This window comes from Oncorhynchus nerka, linkage group LG3 (genome assembly GCF_034236695.1).
Source record: "Oncorhynchus nerka isolate Pitt River linkage group LG3, Oner_Uvic_2.0, whole genome shotgun sequence".
Classification (NCBI taxonomy): domain Eukaryota; kingdom Metazoa; phylum Chordata; class Actinopteri; order Salmoniformes; family Salmonidae; genus Oncorhynchus; species Oncorhynchus nerka.
The window spans coordinates 18,005,717-18,031,368 of NC_088398.1; the positions used below are offsets into that span (position 1 = coordinate 18,005,717).

General features: G+C 44.2%; 1 protein-coding gene across 5 annotated transcripts in view; it reads left to right on the top strand.

Moving 5' to 3' along the window:
- arhgef2 (rho/rac guanine nucleotide exchange factor (GEF) 2) overlaps positions 1-25,652 on the top strand; it is a 62,790-nt gene that overhangs the window by 32,742 nt on the left and 4,396 nt on the right. For all 5 annotated transcript variants that reach the window (XM_065009059.1, XM_065009060.1, XM_065009061.1 and 2 more), the window contains 13 exons: positions 15,633-15,795; positions 21,196-21,263; positions 21,399-21,462; positions 21,673-21,805; positions 21,920-22,173; positions 22,430-22,680; positions 22,869-22,994; positions 23,826-23,943; positions 24,168-24,416; positions 24,578-24,654; positions 24,868-25,040; positions 25,216-25,283; positions 25,453-25,644. In XM_065009059.1, coding sequence (XP_064865131.1) covers positions 15,633-15,795; positions 21,196-21,263; positions 21,399-21,462; positions 21,673-21,805; positions 21,920-22,173; positions 22,430-22,680; positions 22,869-22,994; positions 23,826-23,943; positions 24,168-24,416; positions 24,578-24,654; positions 24,868-25,040; positions 25,216-25,283; positions 25,453-25,644 — 1,936 coding nt within the window. The remainder of the gene's footprint in view (positions 1-15,632; positions 15,796-21,195; positions 21,264-21,398; positions 21,463-21,672; positions 21,806-21,919; positions 22,174-22,429; positions 22,681-22,868; positions 22,995-23,825; positions 23,944-24,167; positions 24,417-24,577; positions 24,655-24,867; positions 25,041-25,215; positions 25,284-25,452; positions 25,645-25,652) is intronic.

Here is a 25,652-nt window from a genome sequence, read left to right on the forward strand (position 1 = left end):
GCGGATGTCATTATTTACTCTTTAAACCAAATATATATATTTTTTAAATAATGTTCTACCTAGTCAAAGTGGCATGTAGCCTTCCAAATAGTTATTTATTTAGGTTAAATGGTGACCTGTTGGTTCCATTCCTGGTATTTTATATGGGCCCAGTACTAGATCAGCTTCCATTTCAGACAGTGCCGTAGAGGGCCCATTCTTCAGACTCATAAAGTGGGCATGCATCATATGTCTGCAGGCCCAGGAGTAAGGAGTGCCCAGTTAATGGGCCTGAACCGCTCAGTCATGTGACAAAATGGAGAGGGAAGGTTAAGGGCAGAGGAAGAGAATGAAAGAGAAAATGGGAAATAAACATCAACATCTCGGGCCACGTGAGAAGGGGTGTTAAAGTCATTGAGAGGATGGAGAGCTGGTCCAAGGCTTACTGGTTCGGATTGGGCAAAGGTGTGTTTGGGATGATAGACTGTAGGCTTGTAGGCCAAGGGAGGTCTGGGTAGAAAGCAGCAGCTGAAGGTTGTTGATTGGTTATCCGATTTACTAGTTCAAATCCTATAACTTGAATTACCTCATAAAGAAGACAATTGGCCTGTATCAATGAACAAGGCCTTTCTTTGTGTTTGGTGGGGAACATGCTTGGTTTCAACTCTTCCAGCTGTTACAGACCAATGAGGGTCAGGTAAATGTAGCATGTTTTTTTTCACTCTATTTGTGCGAATAGAGTGATATAATAACTGGTGTGCTTTCAGAGCTCTAGGGACAGCAAGGATCCGGTTACAGGCTAGTGTGTGACTGATGCTGACAAAGCACCTCACCTGTCCCCTCTGCCCCCCCCCCTCTCGCTCTCTCACCCTCTCTTGCTCTCTCCCTCCATACAGCACCTCCCTCTCTGCCCACCTCACCAACACACACATCTCCACAATGGCTTTCTCAAAGGTTGTAATATGAGAGGAATGAGAAGTAAATTACAAAAAGGAACGGAGAGGGAGAGAGGTGATGTGGCAGAGGGAATTAGAGAGTGGGTGGTTTGGTTATAGTTGGGGTGGGTAGGGGGTCGGGGGGGTGGGTAGGGTGTCGGTGGGGTGAAAAGCCAGACAAACAGACCATACACTATACAACATGCACGCACACACACAAACACTTGTGTTCATGGGTTACTACTACACACACACACTTTAACACCCAACAGAGACATAATCACAAACACATGGGCACACCATCTCACCTTCTGTCGACAGATCACACACGGTCATTGTGGTCACCAGTGTGTGACTGCACCTGTGTCAACAGTGTTGCTTTAGGGGGCTGTGAAAACGTTCTTCCAGTCAGCCTGGTAACAGACCATGGGTTCACCTCACAGCTGTTGACTAGACTGGCAGGGGAATGGACCAATCACATGTGGAGGGAGGAGAGAAAGTGAGAGAGAAGGAGGATTAGAGATTAAGGAAGAGGAGAGAGACAGGTTTGGCTGGCTACTCGGCCACATGCTCCAGCCAAACGCCATGCTCGTTTCTTCTCGGCGGTCATAGAGCAGGGGGGAAGACTCAGTTGTCAGGCTAGCGAGTAGTTACAAAAGAGCGGGAGGAAAGAAAACATTTAGGAGAAATAAGGATAGGTGGAGGGGTGCTTAGTAGTCTGTAGGTAAAGGACTTTGTGTAGGGGGTTTGGGTGTTGCAATAGCTAGCATTTTATTACAGGTGTTTTCTTTGGAGTCTTAGCATTGCCTTTGTGAAACCCCCACTAGAGGTGACTGAGTGGGGGTCAGGCGTGGAACCCAAACTAACTAAAGCCAGAGTCACAGGAAGTGAACTCATCAGAGAGCTTCTTAAAACAAACAACACCCTGTGTGAACCTGATGACCAGTCAATAGCCCCAGTGCCCCCCTCACACTCCCCCTGAGTGGCTGCTACTGGGTTGAGTCTGCTACAGTAATTACCCAGCAGACTGAAATACTGTAGCTTCATCACATTATCCTGGCTTTCATAAGCACTGATCTGAATAGAAGGATTACTAGTGAAAACTAGTCTAGTCATACTTATCAGTGGAAATACACAAAATGAGACTATAAATTAGGGCTAGAGTCAAATATTGATATAATGTTGTCCAAAATGTATATTGCAATATGTAACTGCATAGATTTTTTCCCCGATCACTAATATAAATTAATATTAGCACAAAGCATGTGATGCCTCTCTCTGACCATGCTGAAATGACTGTCTGGGCATAGATGGTTATCACAGCTGGAGCTGAAAGGACCTGGCCTACCATCTGAGCTCTGTCTCCTCTCTCCTCCGTTCTCATCACAGACAGACAAAAAGGCACTCTTCTTTCAGGGATCATCATTTTGAATTGAAGCGGTGCACTAAACTGGAATATTGTTCAGTGAAAACAGCAGTAACCCTAAATACCCAGATTCCTCTGTTTAGTAGGCTAACAAAGACCAAGAGCAAAGACCAAGAGCATTCCATTTTATGTTTTGTCCTGGGGTCACCGACAACGACGAGACAGCCTATAGGGAGGAGGTCATAGACCTGGCCGTGTGGTGCCAGGACAACAATCTCTCCCTCAATGTGATCAATACAAAGGAGATGAACAGGAAAAAGAGGACCGAGCACGCCCCTCATCGATGGGGCTGCAGTGGAGCAGGTTGAGAGCTTCAAGTTCCTTGGTGTCCACATAACCAACAAACTATCATTGTCCAAGCACACCAAGAAAGTTGTGAAGAGGGCATGACAAAACCTATTCCCCCTTAGGAGACTGGAAAGATATGTCATGGGTCCTCAGATCCTCAAAATGTTCTACAGCTGCACCAAGCTTCCTGCTATCCAGGACCTCTATACCAGGCGGTGTCAGAAGAAAGGCCTAAAAGTGGTCAGACTCCAGTGGCTCTGCTACCGCACGGCAAGCGGTATCGGAGTGCCAAGTCTAGGTCCAAGAGGCTTCTAAACAGCTTCTACCCACAAGCCATAAGACTCCTGAACAGCTAATCAAATGGCTACCCAGACTATTTGCACCCCCCCCTCTTTTACACCTCTGCTACTCTCTGTTGTTATCATCTATGCATAGTCACTTTAATAACTCTACCTACATGTACATATTACTTATCCGGTGCCCCCACACATTGACTCTGTACCGGTACCCCCCTGTATATAGTCTCGCTATTGTTATTTTACTGCTGCTCTTTAATTACTTGTTACTTTTATTTCTTATCCATATTTTTTTTAACTGCATTGTTGGTTAGGGGCTCGTAAGTAAGCATTTCACTCTACTAATCAAATTTGATTTGATTTAGTTGATAGTTAGCAACATTTTTTAAGGATTAAATATGTTTATTGATTATGAAAACAGATTTCCCCAGATTAAGATGCTTCTGTTATTTTATGTTGTAGTGGTAGAAATAAGACCTAGGGGAAATAGTTGTAACCATAAAACACTGGTATGTGGACTCCTACTGGGCAACAACTCTCTCTCTACTGTTTATGAGTGCCGTACCTTTTGTAAGGAATTGTTCCATAAGTCAGTTTGTGTGTGTGTGTATAATACGTGTGTGTACAGATGTAGGATCTTAATTTGAGCCAGTTTGGTACAGCAGGAAAATAATCCTACAACAATAGGAAATGTGAGTTATTATGTAGATATAATGAATGGACATTTTTGTAGGGGTTGATATGTTTTTCGCAAAGGGAAAATCAGGTCTGAAATTTCTAAGTGGAAAATTACAAACTTCAGAAGCCTTTTAAACCTCAAATACATTTCAAGTTTTAAATGTTTAGCATTGCAGGAAAGTTCTCCTGCAACAGGGTGATCAAATTATGATCCTACACGTGTGTGTGTGTGTGGGCGGGGGGGGGGGGGGGGGGTGTAGCTGTACTTGTTATTAATTAATGTCCCTTGGGACAGTCAGGTGCTAACTAGGGGGCAGACATTTGTTTTCCCACATAACTGTGTGGGTTCGCCTCACATCATCAAGGTCATAGTGTACTAAGCCTCATGATGGATGCCATCTGTCTCTGATACAGATGTAGGATCTTTATTTGATCACTCTTTTGTTGCTGGAAATTTTAAATGCAAACTTGTAGGTTATTCAAGGTTTAAAAGGCTTGATTTGCCCTACAAAATATTTCCATTAATTATGATCCACATTTTCTGTTCATGCAAGGTTATTTTCCTGGTGTAGCAAACTGGCTCAAATTAAGATCCTACGTCTGTAGTCTCCTCACCTACAGGAACATGCATAGGATGGACACGTTCACACTATTATAATGACCACCTTCCCCTGCTACCACACACATACAGCACAAATATACTATATCCATGCCTCCCCTTTGCTGCCACACAAACACACACACACACACACACACACATATGCATGCACGTACTGAATGCACACACATACACACTAAGATGAGAACTATGGATCCACACACTCAATGTATTTTTCCAATACATTTAGTAACCCTTAGGATAGAGTTCTAAACACATCCAGTAGTTCTCTTCCCCAGTGTCTCCAGTTTCTCCATCTCTCTTTGTGTTCTTTGTCTGCTCTCTATTTCTTTGTTCCTCCATCAATACACGCTGAAATCCAGTTACCTGCTAGGCTCTCTCGCTGTGTCAGGTATTCTCTTCTCCTCTTTTGTTTCCTCGCCACATCACTCTCTCTATCTCTCTACCTCTCTCTCTTCCCCCTGTATCCGTTTCTCCATCTGTCTGCCCCCCCCCCTTCATCCCAGGCCCATTTATTTCTCACTTAGGTCTCTCTTTTTCTCCTTCGCTCGTTTCAGCCTCCTGCTCTCGTGGGTCTTCCCCTCCAAGCCTCTCCCTCTTTCCTAGGTATCCCTGTTTCTTTCTCTCTCTCCCTCGTACTCACTCTCTCTGTTAGATGACCTAAGAGGAGATGGAGGAGGACTTTTTGTCTAGACAGAGAATACCTTGAACTTCACTCCTTTTTGGGGGGGTTTAGGCAGAGACTCTCCATGTTGCTATTGACGATCTGATCAAGCTGTGACACTTCGTAGTGTAGCTATTCCATCACTCTTTTTACTGTCACTCATACGTGCTATGGCGACTGGTGACCGTGCTTGTTCACAAAGGTCGTTCTGAGGATATTTAATTAATCATTATATCATTTTTTTTCACTCTAAGCTGTTGATGTCATCTGAAATGAGAAAGACAACAGACAAGTGCATTGTTTATGGCCCATTAACCAGGGCTCGTATCTCTCAGCCTCTCTCTGCTACAGCGGACAGTAGCAAGCACACTCTCTCCCATAAGACGACCCCCCCCCCCTTCCTCCTCTCCTAGAACAGAGGGACTGCCATTAAGCCTCCGCTCTTCACGCACGACACAGGGTTAATTTGAAGGAGATCCTGGGCTTCCGCAGACCGATTGTGTCGCAAGCAAAGGCAAAAGGGCTTTGTTCTCCCAGTGTATGTCCACATGCTGACTACCACTAACTCTGTTATGGCATGCCAAGGGGACTTTCCTGTGATGTCGCAAGGACAGCCCTTCCTGCCGACACACCTTGGTTTAGTTTGATGAACTCAAATAGAGGCCGACTGCACAATGGTTTTTGATTGTTTACATATATCATTTGAGGAACATAATCTCATTGGGGACCACTGGCATATGTCCCCCGTAAATTTCAAACTATATCAATAGTGTCACGTTTACATTTGTTTTCAGATTTAACTTAAGTGTCTGTATGCATTCTAGTGTGGTATTCTGGGAATCCTTTGTGCACAAATGACTTTCTGTCTCATTATTAGTTAGTGATGTCATTCTGAGGTTAGGTTGACCACTTATTCACCCCTCAGATTAGACTGCGCTGATCTCGCTTCAGTGAGCTGGCGTCACACAGTTGAACCCTTCTCTCTTCAGGTTGTATGCTCTCTCTACATCCTGGGTTGAAAGTGTGTCGGCAAAAAGAATACATGACACATAAACAGAGGAGAGGACACAGCCGACGCTATTCAGTCAACCGGAACAAGGATCAGCCAAGCTTGTTATTGTCTGGCTGTAATAATTTATGACTACACTCTGTGGATAATGAGTTACTTAAGGGAGAGCAATAGTGGGCCTACACATCAAAACAAAGCTATATCATTTATTTTAGCATTGAATCAGTGTTATGAGCTACATGATGTGCAATACATGATGAATGTATTTATTTTAAATTTTGATTTATTTCACCTTTATTTAACCAGGTAGGCTAGTTGAGAACAAGTTCTCATTTGCAACTGCGACCTGGCCAAGATAAAGCATAGCAGTGTGAACAGACAACACAGAGTTACACATGGAGTAAACAATTAACGAGTCAATAACACAGTAGGAAAAAAAAGAGAGTCTATATACATTGTGTGCAAAAGGCATGAGGAGGTAGGTGAATAATTACAATTTTGCAGATTAACACTGGAGTGATAAATGATCAGATGGTCATGTACAGGTAGAGATATTGGTGTGCAAAACAGCAGAAAAGTAAATAAATAAAAACAGTATGGGGATGAGGTAGGTAAAAATGGGTGGGCTATTTACCGATAGACTATGTACAGCTGCAGCGATTGGTTAGCTGCTCAGATAGCAGATGTTTCAAGTTGGTGAGGGAGATAAAAGTCTCCAACTTCAGCGATTTTTGCAATTCGTTCCAGTCACAGGCAGCAGAGAACTGGAACGAAAGGCGGCCAAATGAGGTGTGGGTGGGTGTTGACCAGTTTACTGAGATAAGGCGGAGCTTTACCTAGCATGGACTTGTAGATGACCTGGAGCCAGTGGGTCTGGCGACGAATATGTAGCGAGGGCCAGCCGACTAGAGCATACAGGTCGCAGTGGTGGGTGGAATAAGGTGCTTTAGTGACAAAACGGATGGCACTGTGATAAACTGCATCCAGTTTACTGAGTAGAGTGTTGGAAGCTATTTTGTAGATGACATCGCCGAAGTCGAAGATCGGTAGGATAGTCAGTTTTACTAGGGTAAGTTTGGCAGCGTGAGTGAAGGAGGCTTTGTTGCAGAATAGAAAGCCGACTCTAGATTTGATTTTCGATTGGAGATGTTTGATATGAGTCTGGAAGGAGAGTTTACAGTCTAGCCAGACACCTGGGTACTTATAGATGTCCACATATTCAAGGTCGGAACCATCCAGGGTGGTGATGCTAGTCAGGCGTGCGGGGGCAGGCAGCGAGCGGTTGAAAAGCATGCATTTGGTTTTACTAGCGTTTAAGAGCAGTTGGAGGCCACGGAAGGAGTGTTGTATGGCATTGAAGCTCGTTTGGAGGTTAGATAGCACAGTCTTAATGCATTTTTAAACATTGTTTTATTTAACCTTTTATTTGTTATAAGTTAATAAACATTTATGTTTACTGCATCCATGCTATAGTTACCAGTCATATAGTTAGTAGAAGGCCTATGGTTCAAATTCCTAGTTGATTAGAACTTCCCACTGGGCACAGACGTCATTTCAATGTCTTGTTTTGATTTACATTTGGTTGAGTTGTCAACTAACTTGAATTCAACGTGAAATCAACAAAAAATGTAACCATGTCATTGGATTTAGGTTAAAAGTTGGGTGGAAAAAGCCGAAATTCTGTCACGCTGATGACTTTTTACAAATCCAATCAGTTTCCCACGTTGATTAAACGTCATGACATTGAATCTTAGTGTTAAAATGACATGGAAGCAATGTTGATTCAACCATTTCTTTGCCCAGTGGGTTGTCACTGTTCTTTACTTAAACTACATTCACTACATATCCAGTTATATGACAGAAAAAATGCCTAAAATGTCTGCTAAGTCAGTCAGACTGAACAAAATAGTTTAACAAGCTCTCCTCTGGCTCCACTGCCTTATCCATGAAACAGGAAGTCGGTATAATGAACTTCCGGTGTGTGATGTCAACACTGAAGCACTAGCATGGACATTTTGGCAGAATTACTGAGACAAAAACTGCTTTTTACAAAAATGTCTGGACTGTGTATACAAACCCATTTCCAAACTATGTTTTTCAGGCACATTGTGAGTTTTGTTTCTCCCTTTCCTGTTTAGGTTTGTTGTGTCTGAGTCTCTGAGGCTGTTTGGTTCCAGGAAGGGGAGTGAATGACATGTCTTCATAGAAGCTTATAATAGAGGGACCAAAAGTGAGCACATTCTCAGGCATCTGCACATGTGTTCAGTCCCCTGAAAACAACAGATGCCAGTATCGCAGTCTGAAAGGGAACAGAGACTTCCTGAGTCTTGTCGCTTCCAGATAGCACCCTTCATAGAAATAGAAAGGGAAGAATCTATATGGCTCTCTGTCCATCTCATCTGAAACTCCTCTGACCTCATCTGTCATGGCAGCCCAGTAAAGTGCATGCTAGACTTTGTAGAAGTGTCATGATAAATATGAAGTGTTATTGTTGCGGCAGGAAAACTGGTTTGACGCTTGGAAACTGACTCATCAGAAATGGACGTGTGGCATAAAAACATTTTGACAATTGCTTTAAATAGTCATGTCCATTCTATTTATTATATACTGAACAGAAATCTAAACGCAATATGTAAGGTGTTGGTCCCGTTTTTTCATGAGCATAAAAGATCCCTGAAATATTCCATACGCACAAAAAGCTTTTTTTGCCTGTAAAAAAAACCCTTTGTGGGGGAAAACTCATTCTGATTGGCTGGGCCTGGCTCCCCAGTGGGTGGGCCTTTCTCCCAAGTCCAATGTCTGCACCCTTGCCCATGTGTTATAGTGGGGGTGCTGAGGAGTATTTCTGTCTGTAATAAAGCCCTTTTGTGGGGAAAAACTCATTCTGATTGGCTGAGCCTGGCTCTCCAGTGGGTGGGCCTATGCCCTCCAAGGCCCACCCATGGCTGTGCCCCTGCCCAGTCATGTGAAATCCATAAACTGGGGCCTAGTGAATTGTTGCAATTGACTGATTTCCTTCTATGAACTGTAACCCAGTAAAATCTTTGAAATTGTTGCATGTTGCATTTTTATATTTTTGCTCAGTATATGTCTCTGCATACACACAGAACTCCATGTTAACTGCCTAGCACTGTGTATCTGCATCTATTTGGCTAGATTCTTGGTCATGCCAACCTCTTGGTTAACCATTAGCATCAATAAAGCCAGATCCCAGCAGCATACCCAAGCTTCATTGCTTACAGTAAACCAATTAGGTAACTTCCTTCCATCTAAAAAAAAAGTAATACATGCCACCTTATATAGACACCAGTGCCAGTCTAATATGAATTTACCAAACAAAGGATTAGCCATGCTACTGGCTGGCTGGCTGAATTTGGCCAAAGGTGCTCTTCGACCACTGAGAGACAAAGTCTACGATAGACTCCCCCATCCAAAATAACAAGGAACGTTGCCCTCATCATACATTTTTCTGATCACTCCCCTATAGCAGGTTTATTGACCTGCTGGTTGTTTGTGTTGTTCACCACAGCAGCATGTTAACAGCTCTTTTATCTCTGTGTCTTATCTGTCTGGGGTCAGAGTTCAGACTGGGATACTGTTAAATGGCATAGTGGTGGTTAGGGTAGAGGCTTGTGACCTGAGGGGATACTGTTTCATAATCCCCAGGTGAGATTTGTATACTGCTTTTATGGCCTTGTGCAGGATACACATTCTCTGTAGACACACCTGACGCACGTGTGTAAAGTATCTCATTTTAGATTGAAACATGGATGTAAAAATACAGGTATTATGATGTAATCTTGGTTCAACATCCTGTTTGGTGGTGATAGCCTTTTTTTCAGTGTACGAAGTTCAAAGGAGATATTTCTCCCAGTGCGGGTTTCCGTAATACAATCAAAATACAATCACACATTCCATAGTACATGTTTGATTGAATCCCTACCCCTTCATCAGGGTAGCCTAGTGGTTAGAGCGTTGGACTAGTAACCGCAAGGTTGCAAGTTCAAATCCCCGAGTTGACAAGGTACAAATCTGTCGTTTTGCCCCTGAACGGGCAGTTAACCCACTGTTCCTAGGCCGTCATTGAAAATAAGAATTTGTTCTTAACTGACTTGCCTAGTAAAATAAAGGTAAAATAAAAAATAAAATAAAAAATCTGATCATCACTGAGAAGTTGATCCTATGACGCTTGTACAGCCAAATAGGATGTTAATCTCAGGGTCTTGTGGTTGTGGGTGAGGTCTTACGGAGGTAGGGTCATGGACCCTAGAGGCCTCCTTAGGCTGATTAACTCAACACACTGTGATGTGGTCTCCTCTCAGACTGGCCAGGAGCACAGGAGAGACAGTTTAATAAACAAGTCGACTACAGATTTTTACCAGTAGCTCTCCTCTGGCGTCCAGACAGTCTGAGGGTCAAGCCAAGGACAGATATCTGATACAGGGGAATCCTATGAGAGAGGAGGAGGGGAGAGGGACTATACACTGTACATTGAGTGTACAAAACATTAAGAACACCTGCTCTTTCTATGACACAGACTGACCAGGTGAAAGCTGTGACCACTTATTGATGTCACATTGATGTCAAATCCACTTGAATCCATGTAGATGAAGGGGAGGAAAGCAGTTAAATAAGTATTTTTAAGCCTTGAAACAATTGAGACATGGATTGTGTATGTGTGCCATTCAGAGGGTGAATGTGCAAGACAAAATATTGAAGTACCTGGCGCACCAGTTTGATCGTGTCAAGAACTGCAACGCTACTAGGTTTTTCATGCTTAACAATTTCCTGTGTGTATCAAGAATGGTCCACCACCCAAAGGACATCCAGTCAACTTGACACAACTGTGGGAAGCATTGGAGTCAACATGGGCCAGCATCCCTGTGGAACGCTTTCCACACATTGAGTTCATGTCCCGACTTGAGGCAGTTGTGAGGGCAAAAGGGGGATCAACTCAATATTAGGAAGGTGCTCCTAATGTATTGTACACCCAGTGTATATCCTTTTTCAGAAATGTTGGTAAATTAGTTTTTATTGTTGTAAAGAAATTATGGAAGAGATTGGAGGGATTTTCTTCCGTCTGTGTTCATGGTATGGTGTTGTTCAATGATAGACATGTATTCGTTTAAAATCTATCGCTTGATGGTTTCATTTCAGAAAGACAAATAATGCTACTTTTTTTGGCAGATTGCTACATATCCACCTTACTCTCAGAGAAATAAGTGCCACTGCTAGGTTAAAAGAACTGTACAAAGTATGCATTTGTGGCATCAATATAAAATGAATGAATGCATTTCCCCCCCAATACAGTTACAGTGGCAAGAGAAAGTAGGTGAACCCTTTGGAATTATCTGGATTTCTACATAAATTGGTCATAAAATTAGACATCATCTTCATCTAAATCACAGCAGACAAACACAGTCTGCTTAAACTAATAACACACAAATGATTGTATTTTTATTGTCTATATTGAATGCATCATTTAAACATTCACAGTGTAGGTTGGAAAAAGAATGTGAACCCCTAGTCGAATGACTTCTCCAAAAGCTTATTGGAGTCAGGAGTCAGCTAACCTGGAGTCCAATCAATGAGACGAGATAAAGATGTTGGTTAAAGCTGCCCTGCCCTTTAAAAAACACTCACAAAATTTGAGTTTGCTATTTACAAAAGCATTGCCTGATGTGAACCATGCCTCGAATAAAAGAGATCTCAGAAGACCCAAAATGAAGAATTCTTGACTTGCATAAAGCTGGAAAGGGTTACAAAAGTATCTCTAAAAGCGTTAATGTTCATCAGTAAGACATTGTCTATAAATGGAGAAAGTTCAGCACTGTTGCTACTCTCCCTAGGAGTGGCCATCCTGCAAAGATGACTGCAAGAGCACAGCGCAGAATGCTCAATGAGGTTAAGAAGAATCCTAGAGTGTCAGCTAAAGACTTACAGAAATCTCTGAACAATACAAACATCTCTGACGAGTCTACGATACGTAAAACACTAAAGAAGAATGGTGTTCATGGGAGGACACCACAAAAGAAGCCACTGCTGTTCAATAAAACCATTGCTGCACATCTGAAGTTCGCAAAAGAGCATCTGGATGTTCCACAGTGCCACTGGCAGAATATACCGTGGACAGATAAAACTTAAGTTGAGTTGTTTGGAAGGAACACACAACACTATGTGTGGAGAGAAAAAGGCACAGCACACCAACATAACCTCATCCCAACTGTAAAATATGGTGGAGGGAGCATCATGGTTTGGGGCTGCTTTGCTGCCTCAGGGCCTGGACAGCTTGCTATCATCGACGGAAAAGGGAATTCCCAAGTTTATCAAGACATTTTGCAGGAGAATGTAAGGCTATCTGTCCGCCAATTGAAGCTCAACAGAAGTTGGGTGATGCAACAGGATAGTGACCCAAAACACAGAAGTAAATTAACAACATAATGGCTTCATCAAAATAAAATATGCCTTCTGGAGTGGCCCAGTCAGAGTCCTGACCTCAACCTGATTGAGATGCTGTGGCATGACCTTAAGAGCGCGGTTCACACCAGATGTCCCAAAAATATTGTTGAACTGAAACAGTTTTGTAAATAGGAATGGTCCAAAATTCCTCCTGACCATTGTGCAGGTCTGATCCACAACTACAGAACACTTTTGGTTGAGGTTATTGCTGCCAAAGGAGGGTCAACCAGTTATTAAATCCAAGGGTTCACATACATGTTTACACGGTGTGTTCAAAACAGACATGAAAACATATCATTGTTTGTGTGTTATTAGTTTAAGTAGACTGTGTTTGTCTATTGTTGTGACTTAGATGAAGATCAGATCACATTTGATGACCATTTATGCAGAAGTTCAGGTAATTCCAAAGGGTTCACATACTTTGTCTTGCCACTGTATATGAGATCTGTCTGTAGAACATTCACCATTGACATTTTATTCATTTAGCAGGTGCTCTTAAGTGCATTCATTTATTTTAATGTTTTTATTGAACCTTTATTTAACAAGGCAAGTCACTTAGCTATTTTAAGATAGCTAGGTGAGACAACCACGTATCACAGTCAAATATACAGGATATGAACATTCCATTCCAGCTAAACACATTTTCATATAATTCTAAAATCTATGAATGAAAAATCTGAGAACAGTAATATTTTACACACACATGACGGTACCCAGAAGCAATCTTTTCTGATGAAAACATTTGTGGATATAGCGTCGTGGAAATGAACTCTTAATTTCTTCATAGTACACACTTTCCCAGTTTTACTTCCTAGCCTTTTCCTTGTCATATGTCTATTGTCATGCAATAAAGACATTTGAATTGAGTAGAGGGAGAGAGAGACCAAATAGAGAAAGAGCAAGAAGGCCTTGTCCTCTGCTCATCCACCAAACAGTGTAAATTCCTCAGTGGAGTAAGGTTCGATATCTGGAAGGCTTGGGCAGAGGTTAAGTCTGTTGCCTAATCCGCCCCTTAATAGTATCTTCTAATCCCTGGTCTATGACCGCAGCTTCTCTCTTCCTCCCCACTGCCCCACCCTCTTTTCATTAAAAAGTCATTACGCCCATTTGGTAACAATTTACCAGCAGTGCCGCTCTTTAAAAACTGCAATGTGGCATTCTTTCACTCAATGAAATGCTCTTAGCAATCTCACTCACTCTTCTCTCGCTCTCTCTTCCTATCGCTCAGTATCTATCTTTCTCGTCTTTCACATCATCCCCTATCCGCCCTGAGTCAGAGGATTCTAATCCAGTCTGTTAATCCACTATAGAGGAGTGTGATAAGGAGGGTAGGATAGAGAGAGACAAGAAGAGAGGAGTCGAGAGAGGGAGAGGGAGAGAGATGGAGCGAGTGTGTGAGAGCGATGGATAGGGGGAGGGGGAAATTCAGTCAGTGTGCCAGATATCTAGCGTAAGAGTCAGTTCTATAGAAAAAGGTCTTAATAAGGTGGTCTTGACTGATGGAGCTGACTGTGCATTAATAATAGTGAGGGAGGCAGTTTGGTAACAGTCGACTAACCTACCTCTGCTCTGCGGGGGACAGAGTGGATTAGAACATGCTGCCGCAGTGCTCATCCTACCGCCATTAAAGCCAGCCCGCCTCAGACATACTGTACAGGAGTTGCTAGGCGATGGAAGCTACATGGATGCAGTTAAACTCTATGGATTAATTCTTCCCGAGAAGCTTAGAAAGATTTACCAAGCATTGGCTTGGTGCCCAGTGCCAAATTGTGCACCTGTTTTCGTCCTCTTCAAACCAGAGTGAATGTAAATGTGGTTTACTTACTGTCCATACTGTGTGTGTTTAGACATGAGGGTCTGAAAGTGGACCCGGTGTCCTGGACCTAAGCTGTCTCCCTGCCCGTCTCACCTCATCCCACCGTCATTACAGCGTCACAACTGTAGCTAGTCATCACACCAGCATGTTGCGTGTGTCAGTGTGTCCTATATGTCCTTACCGTTGAGTCTCTTTCTGCCACTTTCACCTCAGATCAAAATCTTGGCGGGTTGCCTTTTTAATTAGCTAATGTAAATGGATGGGTTTGAACTCCCCTCCCTTCTTCTTTCACTCCATCCATTCCTCCATACCTCTCTGCTTTCTTTCCTTTGGGTGTGTTTTACATACCCCTGAGATGGTGCCATGGAGGACATGTCCTGAATGAGTTCCTCACAATGGGGCCCCCAGGCCTTTTGTTTAGGTTCTCAAAGGAACCCCTGACAAATCCCTCTTTTCGTTATTTCTCTTCCTCTTTCTGATAACATTATAGTTGTGTGGCGCGTTCCGGTGAGTTTAACCTCTCTGCTGCCCATTATGATAAACCAACCGGGTTAGCTTTCCTTATGTGTACATCAAGGGTCTGAAGTCTGCACTCTTAGAGAAAAGGGTTCCAAAAGGTTTCTTCAGTTAGAACGTTTTTTTGGGGTTCAATCTCATCGTAACACCACGTGTTGTGGAGTTGATAATTAGCTGAGAGCATTTAGGAAAACAGAGAGTGACAAAGCCACTGAAGATGGACTACTTTGTCTGTGTTCACAACATCAGGAGATTAGTTTGTGACTAAAAGGCCACCGGCTGTGAAAGGCTGTTTGGTACCTGACCATTCTGCTTACTTAGCAGCACAGCCAGAGTCACAGCCAGCAGCATAGACTGGTGCTCTGGTCTGGACACAGACAGACAGGCTGCCATTAAAATGTGTGGTATAAAATAAGGCACCATGCTAGGAACAGCTGGATGTTACAGAGGCGAAGTAACACTGGAACATTCACATTTTAGTCACACCTACACAATTGCAAATGCGCCTATACTAATTAGCGTAGTGCACACACACACACATTCTTAGATGCACAAGGACACATGCAGGCGTGATTGCTTAAATACAGACTCACACTGAATACACTTGAGTTATGCTGAGGCAGCATGGAGAGCCCTGTAGTGTAACAATGGGATTAAAGACAGTCCCCAGGCTGTCAATCTCCTTGAGTGGGAGGGAGAGAGATACTATTCCTGAAAACACCACATTTACAATTCCTCATGCACCAGCTGTCCTCATTCAGTGAAACTTACTCTATGAAACAAAGTGCATGCTGCATATACAGTATGAGGAGACCTGAGTATGAGACAAGCATCTCACAGCTGTGGAATATCCAGAACGGTTGACAGTGTGAGATGAGCGAGAGTTAAAACAGTTCATATCCACACAGATTGCATCGGTTGGCGCTGATTTGTGTCTTTGGTTACAGAACAAAGAGAAGGAGCGGATGAAGGAGAGGGAGAAGGAGGCGCGGGAGCGGGAGGCGCGCTACAGCAACGGCCACCTCTTCACTTCCCTCACCGTGTCTGCCACCACCCTCTGTTCCGCCTGCAACAAGAGCATCACCGCTAAAGAGGCCCTCAGCTGCCCCAGTGAGTACCACACACACACACACTATTGTAGGCAATACATACATTCACAAGGCCCAGACAAAAGCCTAATGTTATTAGCGACAACATTATTGGGGTATTGATGTATTGATGCATCACCAGATCAGGACCAACAGACATCTTGCCCCAGGGTTGTCATATTGAACTGTTAGGAAGATGACCTGTGTGTGTGTGTGTGTGTGTGTGTGTGTGTGTGTGTGTGTGTGTGTGTGTGTGTGTGTGTGTGTGTGTGTGTGTGTGTGAGAGAGAGAGAGAGGGGTTAGTGACTGTCTAGTGTGACTGTCTCTCTTTCTTCTTGGGAAGAGAAAGGGTGAACAAAAGAACAGCAGGAGGAAGCAGGAGAGAGAGATTGGGGCTAGAAAAGGAAGATTCAAACAATATGGGTGGAGAGAGAGAGGTGGGGTAGGACGTGTGGGTCAATAAAGATAAAGGTAGAAGAGACATATGAGCCAAAGAGATGGATCAAAGGAAGGAAATAACTGAGAAAAAGAGAGAAGGAAACAGAGAGAGTATTTTTCTTTGCTTCCCTTCCTTCCCTCCCTTTGAGAATCAATCAGCTGTTGCCTTCTAGGAGAACCCTCTCCCCTCCCCTGCCCGGCCCAGACAATAGTGTTAGTGTGTGGGGAGCACAGATCAGACGGCCTGCCCCTCTCTCCACTGGCCTGGAGGAACAGCTGGGGGAGAAAGAGAGAAAGAAAGAGGGAGAGAGGGTGGAGTGGGAGAAGGCAGACTCCAGGGCAAACAGGGCAAACAAATAGAGGAAGATCCAGAGAGAAGGGTGGACAGATAAAGAGGGGGAAAGACAGGTACAGGGTGGAGGTAGAGGAGAACATATTGAGTGAAAAAACTCCTCAGGGGCCATCAGTTCTCAGGTCAAGAGAGACAGAGGGGAGGGAGAGAGAGATATTAGTTCACAAACAAGTGAGCCAGAAAGACAGAGTAGGAGACAAAGCTGTATAGATGATGCATGATGACATTGACAGACAGAGAGGAGTTTGCCTGAGATAGAGGAAGTCCATACTGTGAATTGTATTTTTGTTTTGCTTACCCCATTTTGAAATGAGCGTTATACAATGCAATAACACTACACTGCCCCCACAGCAGCAGCAAAGACAATTCAATTGACAGTCATAGTCGATTGACATTTGTATTTATCATTAAATCAATCCAAACGTACATTCCTAAAGGGAAAGAGGGATGCTTTTTGTCTTCTTATCAAGCCCTATTACCTATTTTGATTGAATATTGATGTATGGATGAAGTTTATTGTCCTTCAAGTTGAGGAAATAGTGGCTCCATCTTCGACCTCGTTACCTTGACCCCTACGGCTCTGAAGACCAGGTTCAAAGAGAAAGAGAGAAGAGAGAGACAGACAGACAGAGAAGGGGAGCACAGAGGGAGGGAAGGGGTACAGAGGGGCATGGGGTGGGAGAGGGAAGGCTCTTGGCATGGGGTTTGATTACACATGTCTGCTGCCGAAGGGGGGGGGGGGGGTTGTGTGCCTGTGTTTGTGTGTGTGAGAGAGAGAGAGTTCCGGTACTTGAGAATGAGAGAGACGGTGGGCACAGAGATTGCAGTTGGGAGTAAGAGGTACAACAGCTGTAGTTTAGATAGAACACTGATCATAGGCTATTGATTTGGGTTGGGGGCATAATTATATTCAGAGGGTCGGGTCTGGGTGTGTATTTGTGTGTATTGGGCTGAAGGGGGCATGAATTCATTATCATTGCACATTACACTGGAGAGATGGAGAGAAAGGGGAAAGGAAAGAGAGAGGATGCCTAAGTAGGAGAGAGGACTGAGGTGTGCGGCTATTTCAGGTTGGGAATACCATTGTTGGCTTCTCTGTTCATATATTCACATTCTGAGCCAGTTAAGATATTTTCAGTCGAGAGTCTATTTGATTTAGATTAGATAAGAATTTAAATTGGTTTAGGCAGCATGCCTTGGGTCAGTCATAGTCAGTTTGTCTTGGAGGTTTATGTGAAACTGAACTAATATTTTTCACAGTTTTTACCTTTTATTAATTCCTGTGTTATCGTGTCACTGTCATCTCAGTTTGCTAATATGTTATAATCAGATGCAACACAACCATTAGACCTGTAAGACTCACTATAGAGATGGAGAATGACAAAGTAGCTATAGTGTAAATACAGTACAGAATGCAGGCTCAGGAGATTATACAGTAGGTCTATGATGAAGCCCACTGTCTGTTGAGAGAGGGGCTTTTCTCTTTGTTTGGTGGATGCCCCCCCCTCCCCCTCTTGCCCCAATACACAGCTGCTACCTCGATCCCCGACTGTAATCTGGAAATAGTGCATCTGGCAGTTGGAGTGTGGGAGATTAACAAGCAATCTGCCACACTGACGTGTGTTAACACACACGTACACACACATATGCATGCACACATAGACGCACACACACTTGCGCGCATGCACGCACACATAGGCAGGCAGGTCTGCACGGACGCACACACACAGACACAGTCCCAATCCCTCTTCCTCTCTGCGTCCACAGACATTAGTGGTCCCTAACAGTAATAATGATGGATGAGCTGAGGGTAACACAGTTATCCCACTCCCGTTTAACACAGTGGTCTGATAGGGAGCCATATTGCCTCAGAGACCCAGAGACGTTTGAATACGGGGTCATAACATTGTCCTACATCGGGATTGCTATCTGAGGTCCCCTGTGAATTGGGGAGACATATGTTTAGGCTGGGTGCGGGGGAGTGTGTGTGTGTGTGTGTGTGTGTGTGTGTGTGTGTGTGTGTGTGTGTGTGTGCATGTGGAGTAGGTAGCACCGCCTGTTTTGGGAGAATCCATTGATTTCATGTCTGAGTGGATGTTTCCGGTTTGGAGTCACTAGGGAGGATTTCTCGTCAATGCTTTTACAATGTTGTCTATGTATTCAATCAATTAAGTACATCTTCTTGTTTTACATCAATGTTTGGCTTGAAATTGAATGAAGTACACAGGTATCTTTTTATTTATTGTTATTTATTTCAAATTAATTTCAGGGACCCTTTATTCCATTACTGCAGAGAAAGACATTTTGTTTTTGTTTTCATCAACATTTGGACTCATGTTTATTTCCTGCTTCACCTCTTATTGTTCTCTGCATGAACAGATAACTGACCAATAGGAGCCCTGCTTGGTGTCCAGCAGGGTGTAACTTACTGTGTGTAGCCTCTGAGTAGCTCTGTGTCAGTACATGTGAGATGACCTCCTCAGACACAGATAAAGACTCAGATTAAGACGAATAGGTCATTGTTGTTTGGCTCATTTTGACGTAATCTGAGGGCCCTAGATTACACAAAATATTAAGAACCTTTCAAATATTGAATCCCCCCCCGCCCTTTTGCCCTCACAACAGCCTCAAATTGTCAGGTCATGGACTCTACAAGATGTCAAAAGCGTTCCACAGGGATGTTGGCCCACGTTAACTCCAATTCTTCCCACAGCTGTGTTAAATTGGCTGTATGTCCTTTGGGTGGTGGACCATTCTTGATGCACACGGGAAACCCCAACAGCTTTGCAGTTCTTGACACAAACGGGTGCGCCTTAGTACCTACTGTTCCATACCCCATTCAAAGGCACTTAAACATTTTATCTTGCCCATTCACCCTCTGAATGGCACACACATACCCAATCTATGTCTCAATTTGTCTCAGGGCTTAAAAATCCTTCATCTACACTGATTGAAGTGGATTTAACAAGTGACATCAATAAGGGATCATAGCTTTCACCTGGACTCATCTGGTCAGTCTATGTCATGGAAAGAGCAGGTGTTCATAATGTTTTATACCCTCAGTGTACAGTATTATCATAGAAATAAATATGATAATTAGCTAAAGACAAGTGAACTGTAAATAATATAGTGTCATAAGGAAGTGGGGATTCTAAGCAGTATTTGAAACCCCAAAGCATTTCCAGGTTGTAGATCCACTCTGTATGGACACATCTATAATAGTATGCCATGACTCTTGTTGGGTCTCCAGTCTAGTTTCCGAGCAGCGATGTTGAGCTTTATAGGGGAAGGGTCTAACAGTACTTGGAGAAGGCAGCCATGTTGGTTTAGTGAGCAAGGGGCCTAGTCTGTTTGTTTTAGCATCGGGACATTATCTACTGGATGTGTTTGTCCTTCCGTAAGGAGTGGTGTGTGAGTAGCTTTGAGTATGTTTAAATCGTTTGTAGTGTGTGTGTGTGTGTGTGTGTGTGTGTGTGTGTGTGTGTGTGTGTGTGTGTGTGTGTGTGTGTGTGTGTGTGTGTGTGTGTGTGTGTGTGTGTGTGTATGTGTGTGTGTGTGTGTGTGTGTGTGTGTGTCTGTGTGTGTAAGGGTCTGCATGTGTTGTGAGAGTTTGAGCGATGAATGAGCCACAGTGTGCCTCTCATTTTGAGGTTTAAGTAGAAAGCGTGTTAGCTGAGTCCATGCTCTGTAAAATGTTGGCTTTTATGGAGAACACACCCTGAAAAGAGTGTATTTTTAGCCCTGTGTTCCCTCTCATGTGCGTGGAAACTATTGGTTGAAAATAGGAACGGCACCAAGGAAATGCACCCCACCAAAGCAAAGCATACTTCTGACAAGTGTTTTGGCTGTATTTAGCCTGCTTTGGTAGCAAATGTGTAATCTGGGCAGAGACATGGGAAAGACTAAAGTAAAGGAATATGTAGAGTTTTGTAAGGGAGATTCTACTTTCTCTGTGTGTGTGTGTGTGTGTGTGTGTGTGTGTGTGTGTGTGTGTGTGTGTGTGTGTGTGTGTGTGTGTCTAGCTTTGGGCTGCTCTTAGAACAAAGACAACCCTGTGTAGTGGGCAAGAACTCTCTTAAACACTTCTATGCCGTTTCATATTGACGCAACAACACTCCCAGGACTCAGAACACACACACACACACACACACACACACACACACCGATAACCTGCCTCAGACATCCCTTCAACCTCCCAGCGCCATTCCAGGAGAGCTTCCTGTCAAGAAAACATGTACCAGGAAGTGGAGCCACTCTAACAATGAAGAGAGAGTAAAGCTGGGGGAAGAGAGGAGGGGAGAAGAGGTGTTTTGAAACATAGGAGTGATTTAATAACAGTGATAACATTTTACTTGGTGTTGGAAAGCATAGGTTTCAAGGGTTATTTGTCACATGAAATTCGAGTCAGTGCCAGTATCAAATGTACAATGTGTCATTGAAACCCTATGTTGAACAGAAAGAGTTGGCACCTTTCATAACCTTTCACCAGTCATGTGTATCACTCTGTAAGCAACGCATCTTGACCGTAATGACAAGTGCCTCAAAAATAGTTAGTTACCATTCTTATCAACAGTGCATATGCAGATATTGTGGAGTGTCGGGGAAATTGATCTTTGTGTTTCTGTGTTGCAGCCTGCAATGTCACCATCCACAACCGCTGTCGAGACACACTGGCCAACTGTGTCAAGATGAAACAAAAGGTAAGAGAGGGGAGATAGGGGAAAGGAACAGGGTTTTTTTTGCGTATGAAAAGCAAAGTTGGGCCTTTATTCTTTGAGAAGTTGACTGTTGGATGAGACATTGGTCTGAACATGTTTTCTCTGTGTGTTTTGCAGCAACAGAAGCTAGCCCTGGTGAGGAACAACTCCGCGCTGCAGAACGTAGCTCTAAGGACCAAAAGTCAGTATCTTTTTTCCTCAACAACTTCTATCCTATTTCCTCTCCTTCTTTCGCAATTAATGCCTCCTGTCTGCATGTGAATATAGTGGTGCTGCCACCTGTTGGCTAGTCTATGCCACTGCCATATGGATGTAGTACTGACTGCATCATATGGATTGAAATCCTTTTGGACAGGAAAAGTTCAATTGAACCCCTTGTCTCTTTCTCCAGCCCCTATGATGAAGGAGCGGCCCAGCTCAGCCATCTACCCGTCCGACAGTCTCCGTCAGTCACTGCTGAGCTCCCGCCGTGTCCGCTCTGGCCTCTCCCTCTCCAAGAGTGTCTCCACACAAAACCTCGCAGGGTGAGCAGGCTGCTGTGTAGAGTCATCAGTTGGTTTACCTATATGCGAGTAGGGCGCTGATGTGAAGTTGTTTGAAACGTTGTGTAACTGTTGTGTTCAAAAATGTGTTTCCAGGAATCTGAATGACGACTCACCGTTGGGGCTGCGGAGGATCCTGTCTCAGTCCACAGACTCCCTGAATTTCAGAAACAGAGCCATGTCAATGGAGTCCCTCAACGACGAGGGGGAGGTGTACTATGCTGCCATGTTGGAGGAGCTGGAGAGGGAGGGGAAGGACTTTGAGGCTGACTCGTGGAGCCGGGCCGTAGACCCCTCCTACCTGCAGACGCACCGCAAAGACGTCATCAAGAGACAGGACGTCATCTATGGTGAGAACACCTCTCTTCCTCACTCTTTCTTTCGATTTATCTCTCTCTCTCTCTTCTTCTCTCTCTATCTCGCTCTCGCTTTCTGTCACGCTCTCTCTCGCTTTCTGTCGCTCTCTCTCTCTCTCGCTATATTCCTTTCTATTCCTATCTCTTTCTCTCTCTCTATCCCTTTCTTCTCTCTGTCTCTGTGTGTGTGTGTTATGTAAAGGTACTGTGTCCATAACTCTGTCTGTTCTCCTCTCTGTGCCCCTCTCAGAGCTGATCCAGACAGAGTTCCACCACGTGAGAACCCTGCGGATCATGGAGGGGGTGTTCCGGCAGGGCATGCTGGACGAGGTGCTGCTGGAGCCGGGCGTGGCGCACGCTGTCTTCCCCTGTCTGGAGCAGCTGATGGCGCTACACACGCACTTCCTTTCCCAGCTTATGACACGACGCACACACAGCCTGGCCCTCGGGAGCAGTACCAACTTTACTATCAACCAACTGGGGGATATACTGACTGAACAGGTAGGAAACACACTGGGCACACACACTCAGACGTAAGGACAGACACCCACACACACACATCCACAATCATCCATTAACATTAGAATGCATTCATACTAAACACCCAACGAACATATGTATAATCTAAACATATTATATACACATGCACAGACACACTGACTGAGTTGATACCCATTGTGTGTGTTCAGTTCTCAGGTCAGTGTGCAGATGAGATGAGGAAAGCCTATGCTGAGTTTTGCAGCCGCCACCCCAAAGCTGTGAAACTGTACAAGGAACTGCTGGCCAGAGACAAGAGGTTTCAGCACTTCATACGAGTGAGTGTGAGTGTGAGTGTGAGAGTGAGAGTGAGAGGGAGGGAGGGAGGGAGGGAGGGAGAGAGAGAGAGAGAGAGAGAGAGAGAGAGAGAGAGAGAGAGAGAGAGATCACATGGAACCCCTCATGTCTTAGCTAGGAGGAGTGCTGAACAGATAACACTGAATGGTAGAAACAACTATCACATTGTAGATGTTCTATTCAAAAAGGAGTCATGAACAAGTTATTCCTGCTTTATTACCTAACTAACACTCGTCACAAGGACGTGTTCTGGCCTCAAAACCTTCATAAGTGTCCTACCTTTGTGGTCCAATCATGCTCCTATGGAATGCCCATGAATTAACATATCTTTACTGCCATTTACAGTGCCAGTCAAAAGTTTGGACACACCTACTCATTCAAGGGTTTTTCTTATTTAAAAAAAATACTATTTTCTACATTGTAGAATAATAGTGAAGACATCAAAACTATGAAATTACACATATGGAATCATGTAGTAACCAAAAAAGTGTTAAACAAATCAAAATATATTTTATATTTGAGATTCTCTAAAATGGGATTTCTCCTGGGCTTCAGCCCCTATCGATGGATCTATACCTTTCTTTTACTTTACACATTCAAATTAGTAGTGTTATTACATTTAATGCCAAAATGGTAATTATAGTATATTATAAAACAAGGGTATGGAGCACAAATACTTGTTTAATGTCCAATTGAAGTTTATTATATCAGTAAGACACCTTGGGGGTTTGTTGGCCATATACAGCACCTCCTCGGGCCTTATTGCTTAATATATAATAAGTGGTATTAAATCTCATCCATCCCATAATCAGAGGGTAAGCCGGGGGCCCCTGCTGCGTCGCCATGGCATCCAGGAGTGCATCCTGCTGGTGACTCAACGCATCACCAAATACCCTGTTCTCATCCAGCGCATCCTGGACAACACCAAGGGTAAGACCTGACCCCAGAACAGCTATAGAAGCTTAGTGAGTATACTCACACAGCATAAAAGCTGAACACAGAACAGCCACAACAGCTCAGGGAGAAGACAAAAAAAATACAAGAACTGAATAATCACTATATACACAGCAGTAGAATAACCATAAACAACTTAAATGCTTTTGAATACAACTGACACTTCTCATCATCATCACCCCCCACCATCCCCCCAACAGGCAGTGAAGAGGAAGCCCAGTCCCTAGCCCAGTCCCTGTCTCTGATCCGGGACTTGTTGAGCTCTGTGGACCAGCAGGTGGCAGAGTTGGAGCGGACCCAGAGGCTCCAGGAGATCAGGGCCAGATTGGACCCCCGGGCCCAGGCGGAGGTCAGGGGAGGAGGGGTGTTCAGGGGAGGGGAGCTGCTCCGCAGGACTCTCCTCCACGAGGGCACGCTGCTGTGGAAGACGCAAGGATCCAGACTCAAAGGTAGGGAGGGAGTATGTGTGTGTGTATCTGAGAGAGAAAGAGGTAGAGGAAGAGAGATAAAGGGGGTATGATTGTTTGTTTATCTACAGAATACATGTAGAGAAACGAGGGTGCACACTCTACGTATCTTTAACAATGTTCCACTCTGTGTGTCTATGTAGACGTGCAGGTCCTGCTAATGACAGACATCCTGGTGTTCATGCAGGAGAAAGACCAGAAGTATTTCTTCCCATGCATAGTAAGTCTGCCCCTCTCCTTTCCACTCATCTGACTCATCCTCCTCTCCTCTCTACTCATCTCTTCTGCTTTCTGACTTTTGTTCAGCAGGTCCTCCATTGCTTCTGTCTTTGCCTTTGCACACATCTAACTTTATTTAGTCTTAGTGTTATATCACAGAGCTAACCTCTTTCCCCCCTTTCTGTCTCTTTATATCTATCTCTCTCTCTCTTAGGACAAGCCTGCAGTGTTGTCTCTGAAGAACCTGATCGTGAGGGACATAGCCAATCAGGAGCGAGGGATGTTCCTGATCAGTGACTCCACCCCCCCAGAGATGTACGAGCTGCACGGCGCCTCACGAGACGACAGGAACAACTGGATGAGACTCATACAGCAGACAGTCAGCAGGTCAGCTACTGTAATACTCACAAACCTACTCAACTCATTCAGACCACTGCCGATTTCAATTTTGAGAATTCTCTATTATCCTTAATGGAATCCTAGGGGTCCTTCCTTATGCCCCAGCATTATCCTTATTCTGACCATACCTCACCTTCTCCTCACTCTCTCTCCCTCCCTCCAGCTGTCCGTCCAGAGAGGACTTCCCCCTGATAGAGACAGAGGACAAGGCCTTACTGCGCCGACTCAGAGGTACAACCTCTTCTCCTCTCCTCACACTCCTCCACCCTTCTCTTTCTATATCAGTCCTGTGCTACACTTGTCTATTTATCTACCCTTTATAGACAACATCCGCAACGTTCTGAATATTCAGTTGTTTTAGACCTGAAGATGCATCTTACTGACTCGAATGTGTTTCTAGCTGACATCCAGCAGAAGGACAGGGAGGTGCTGGAGCTCCTCCAGGAGAGAGTGACTCTGTTCTCTGACCTGGCTGAGGTCACCGGTGGGGGTCAGGAGGTCACGCCCCCCACCAACTCTAGGAACATCTTCCGGGCCGACACCCCCTACGCAACCCAGGCGGAATACCTACTCACCGACGCCATCTCAGAGGGTAAGGGA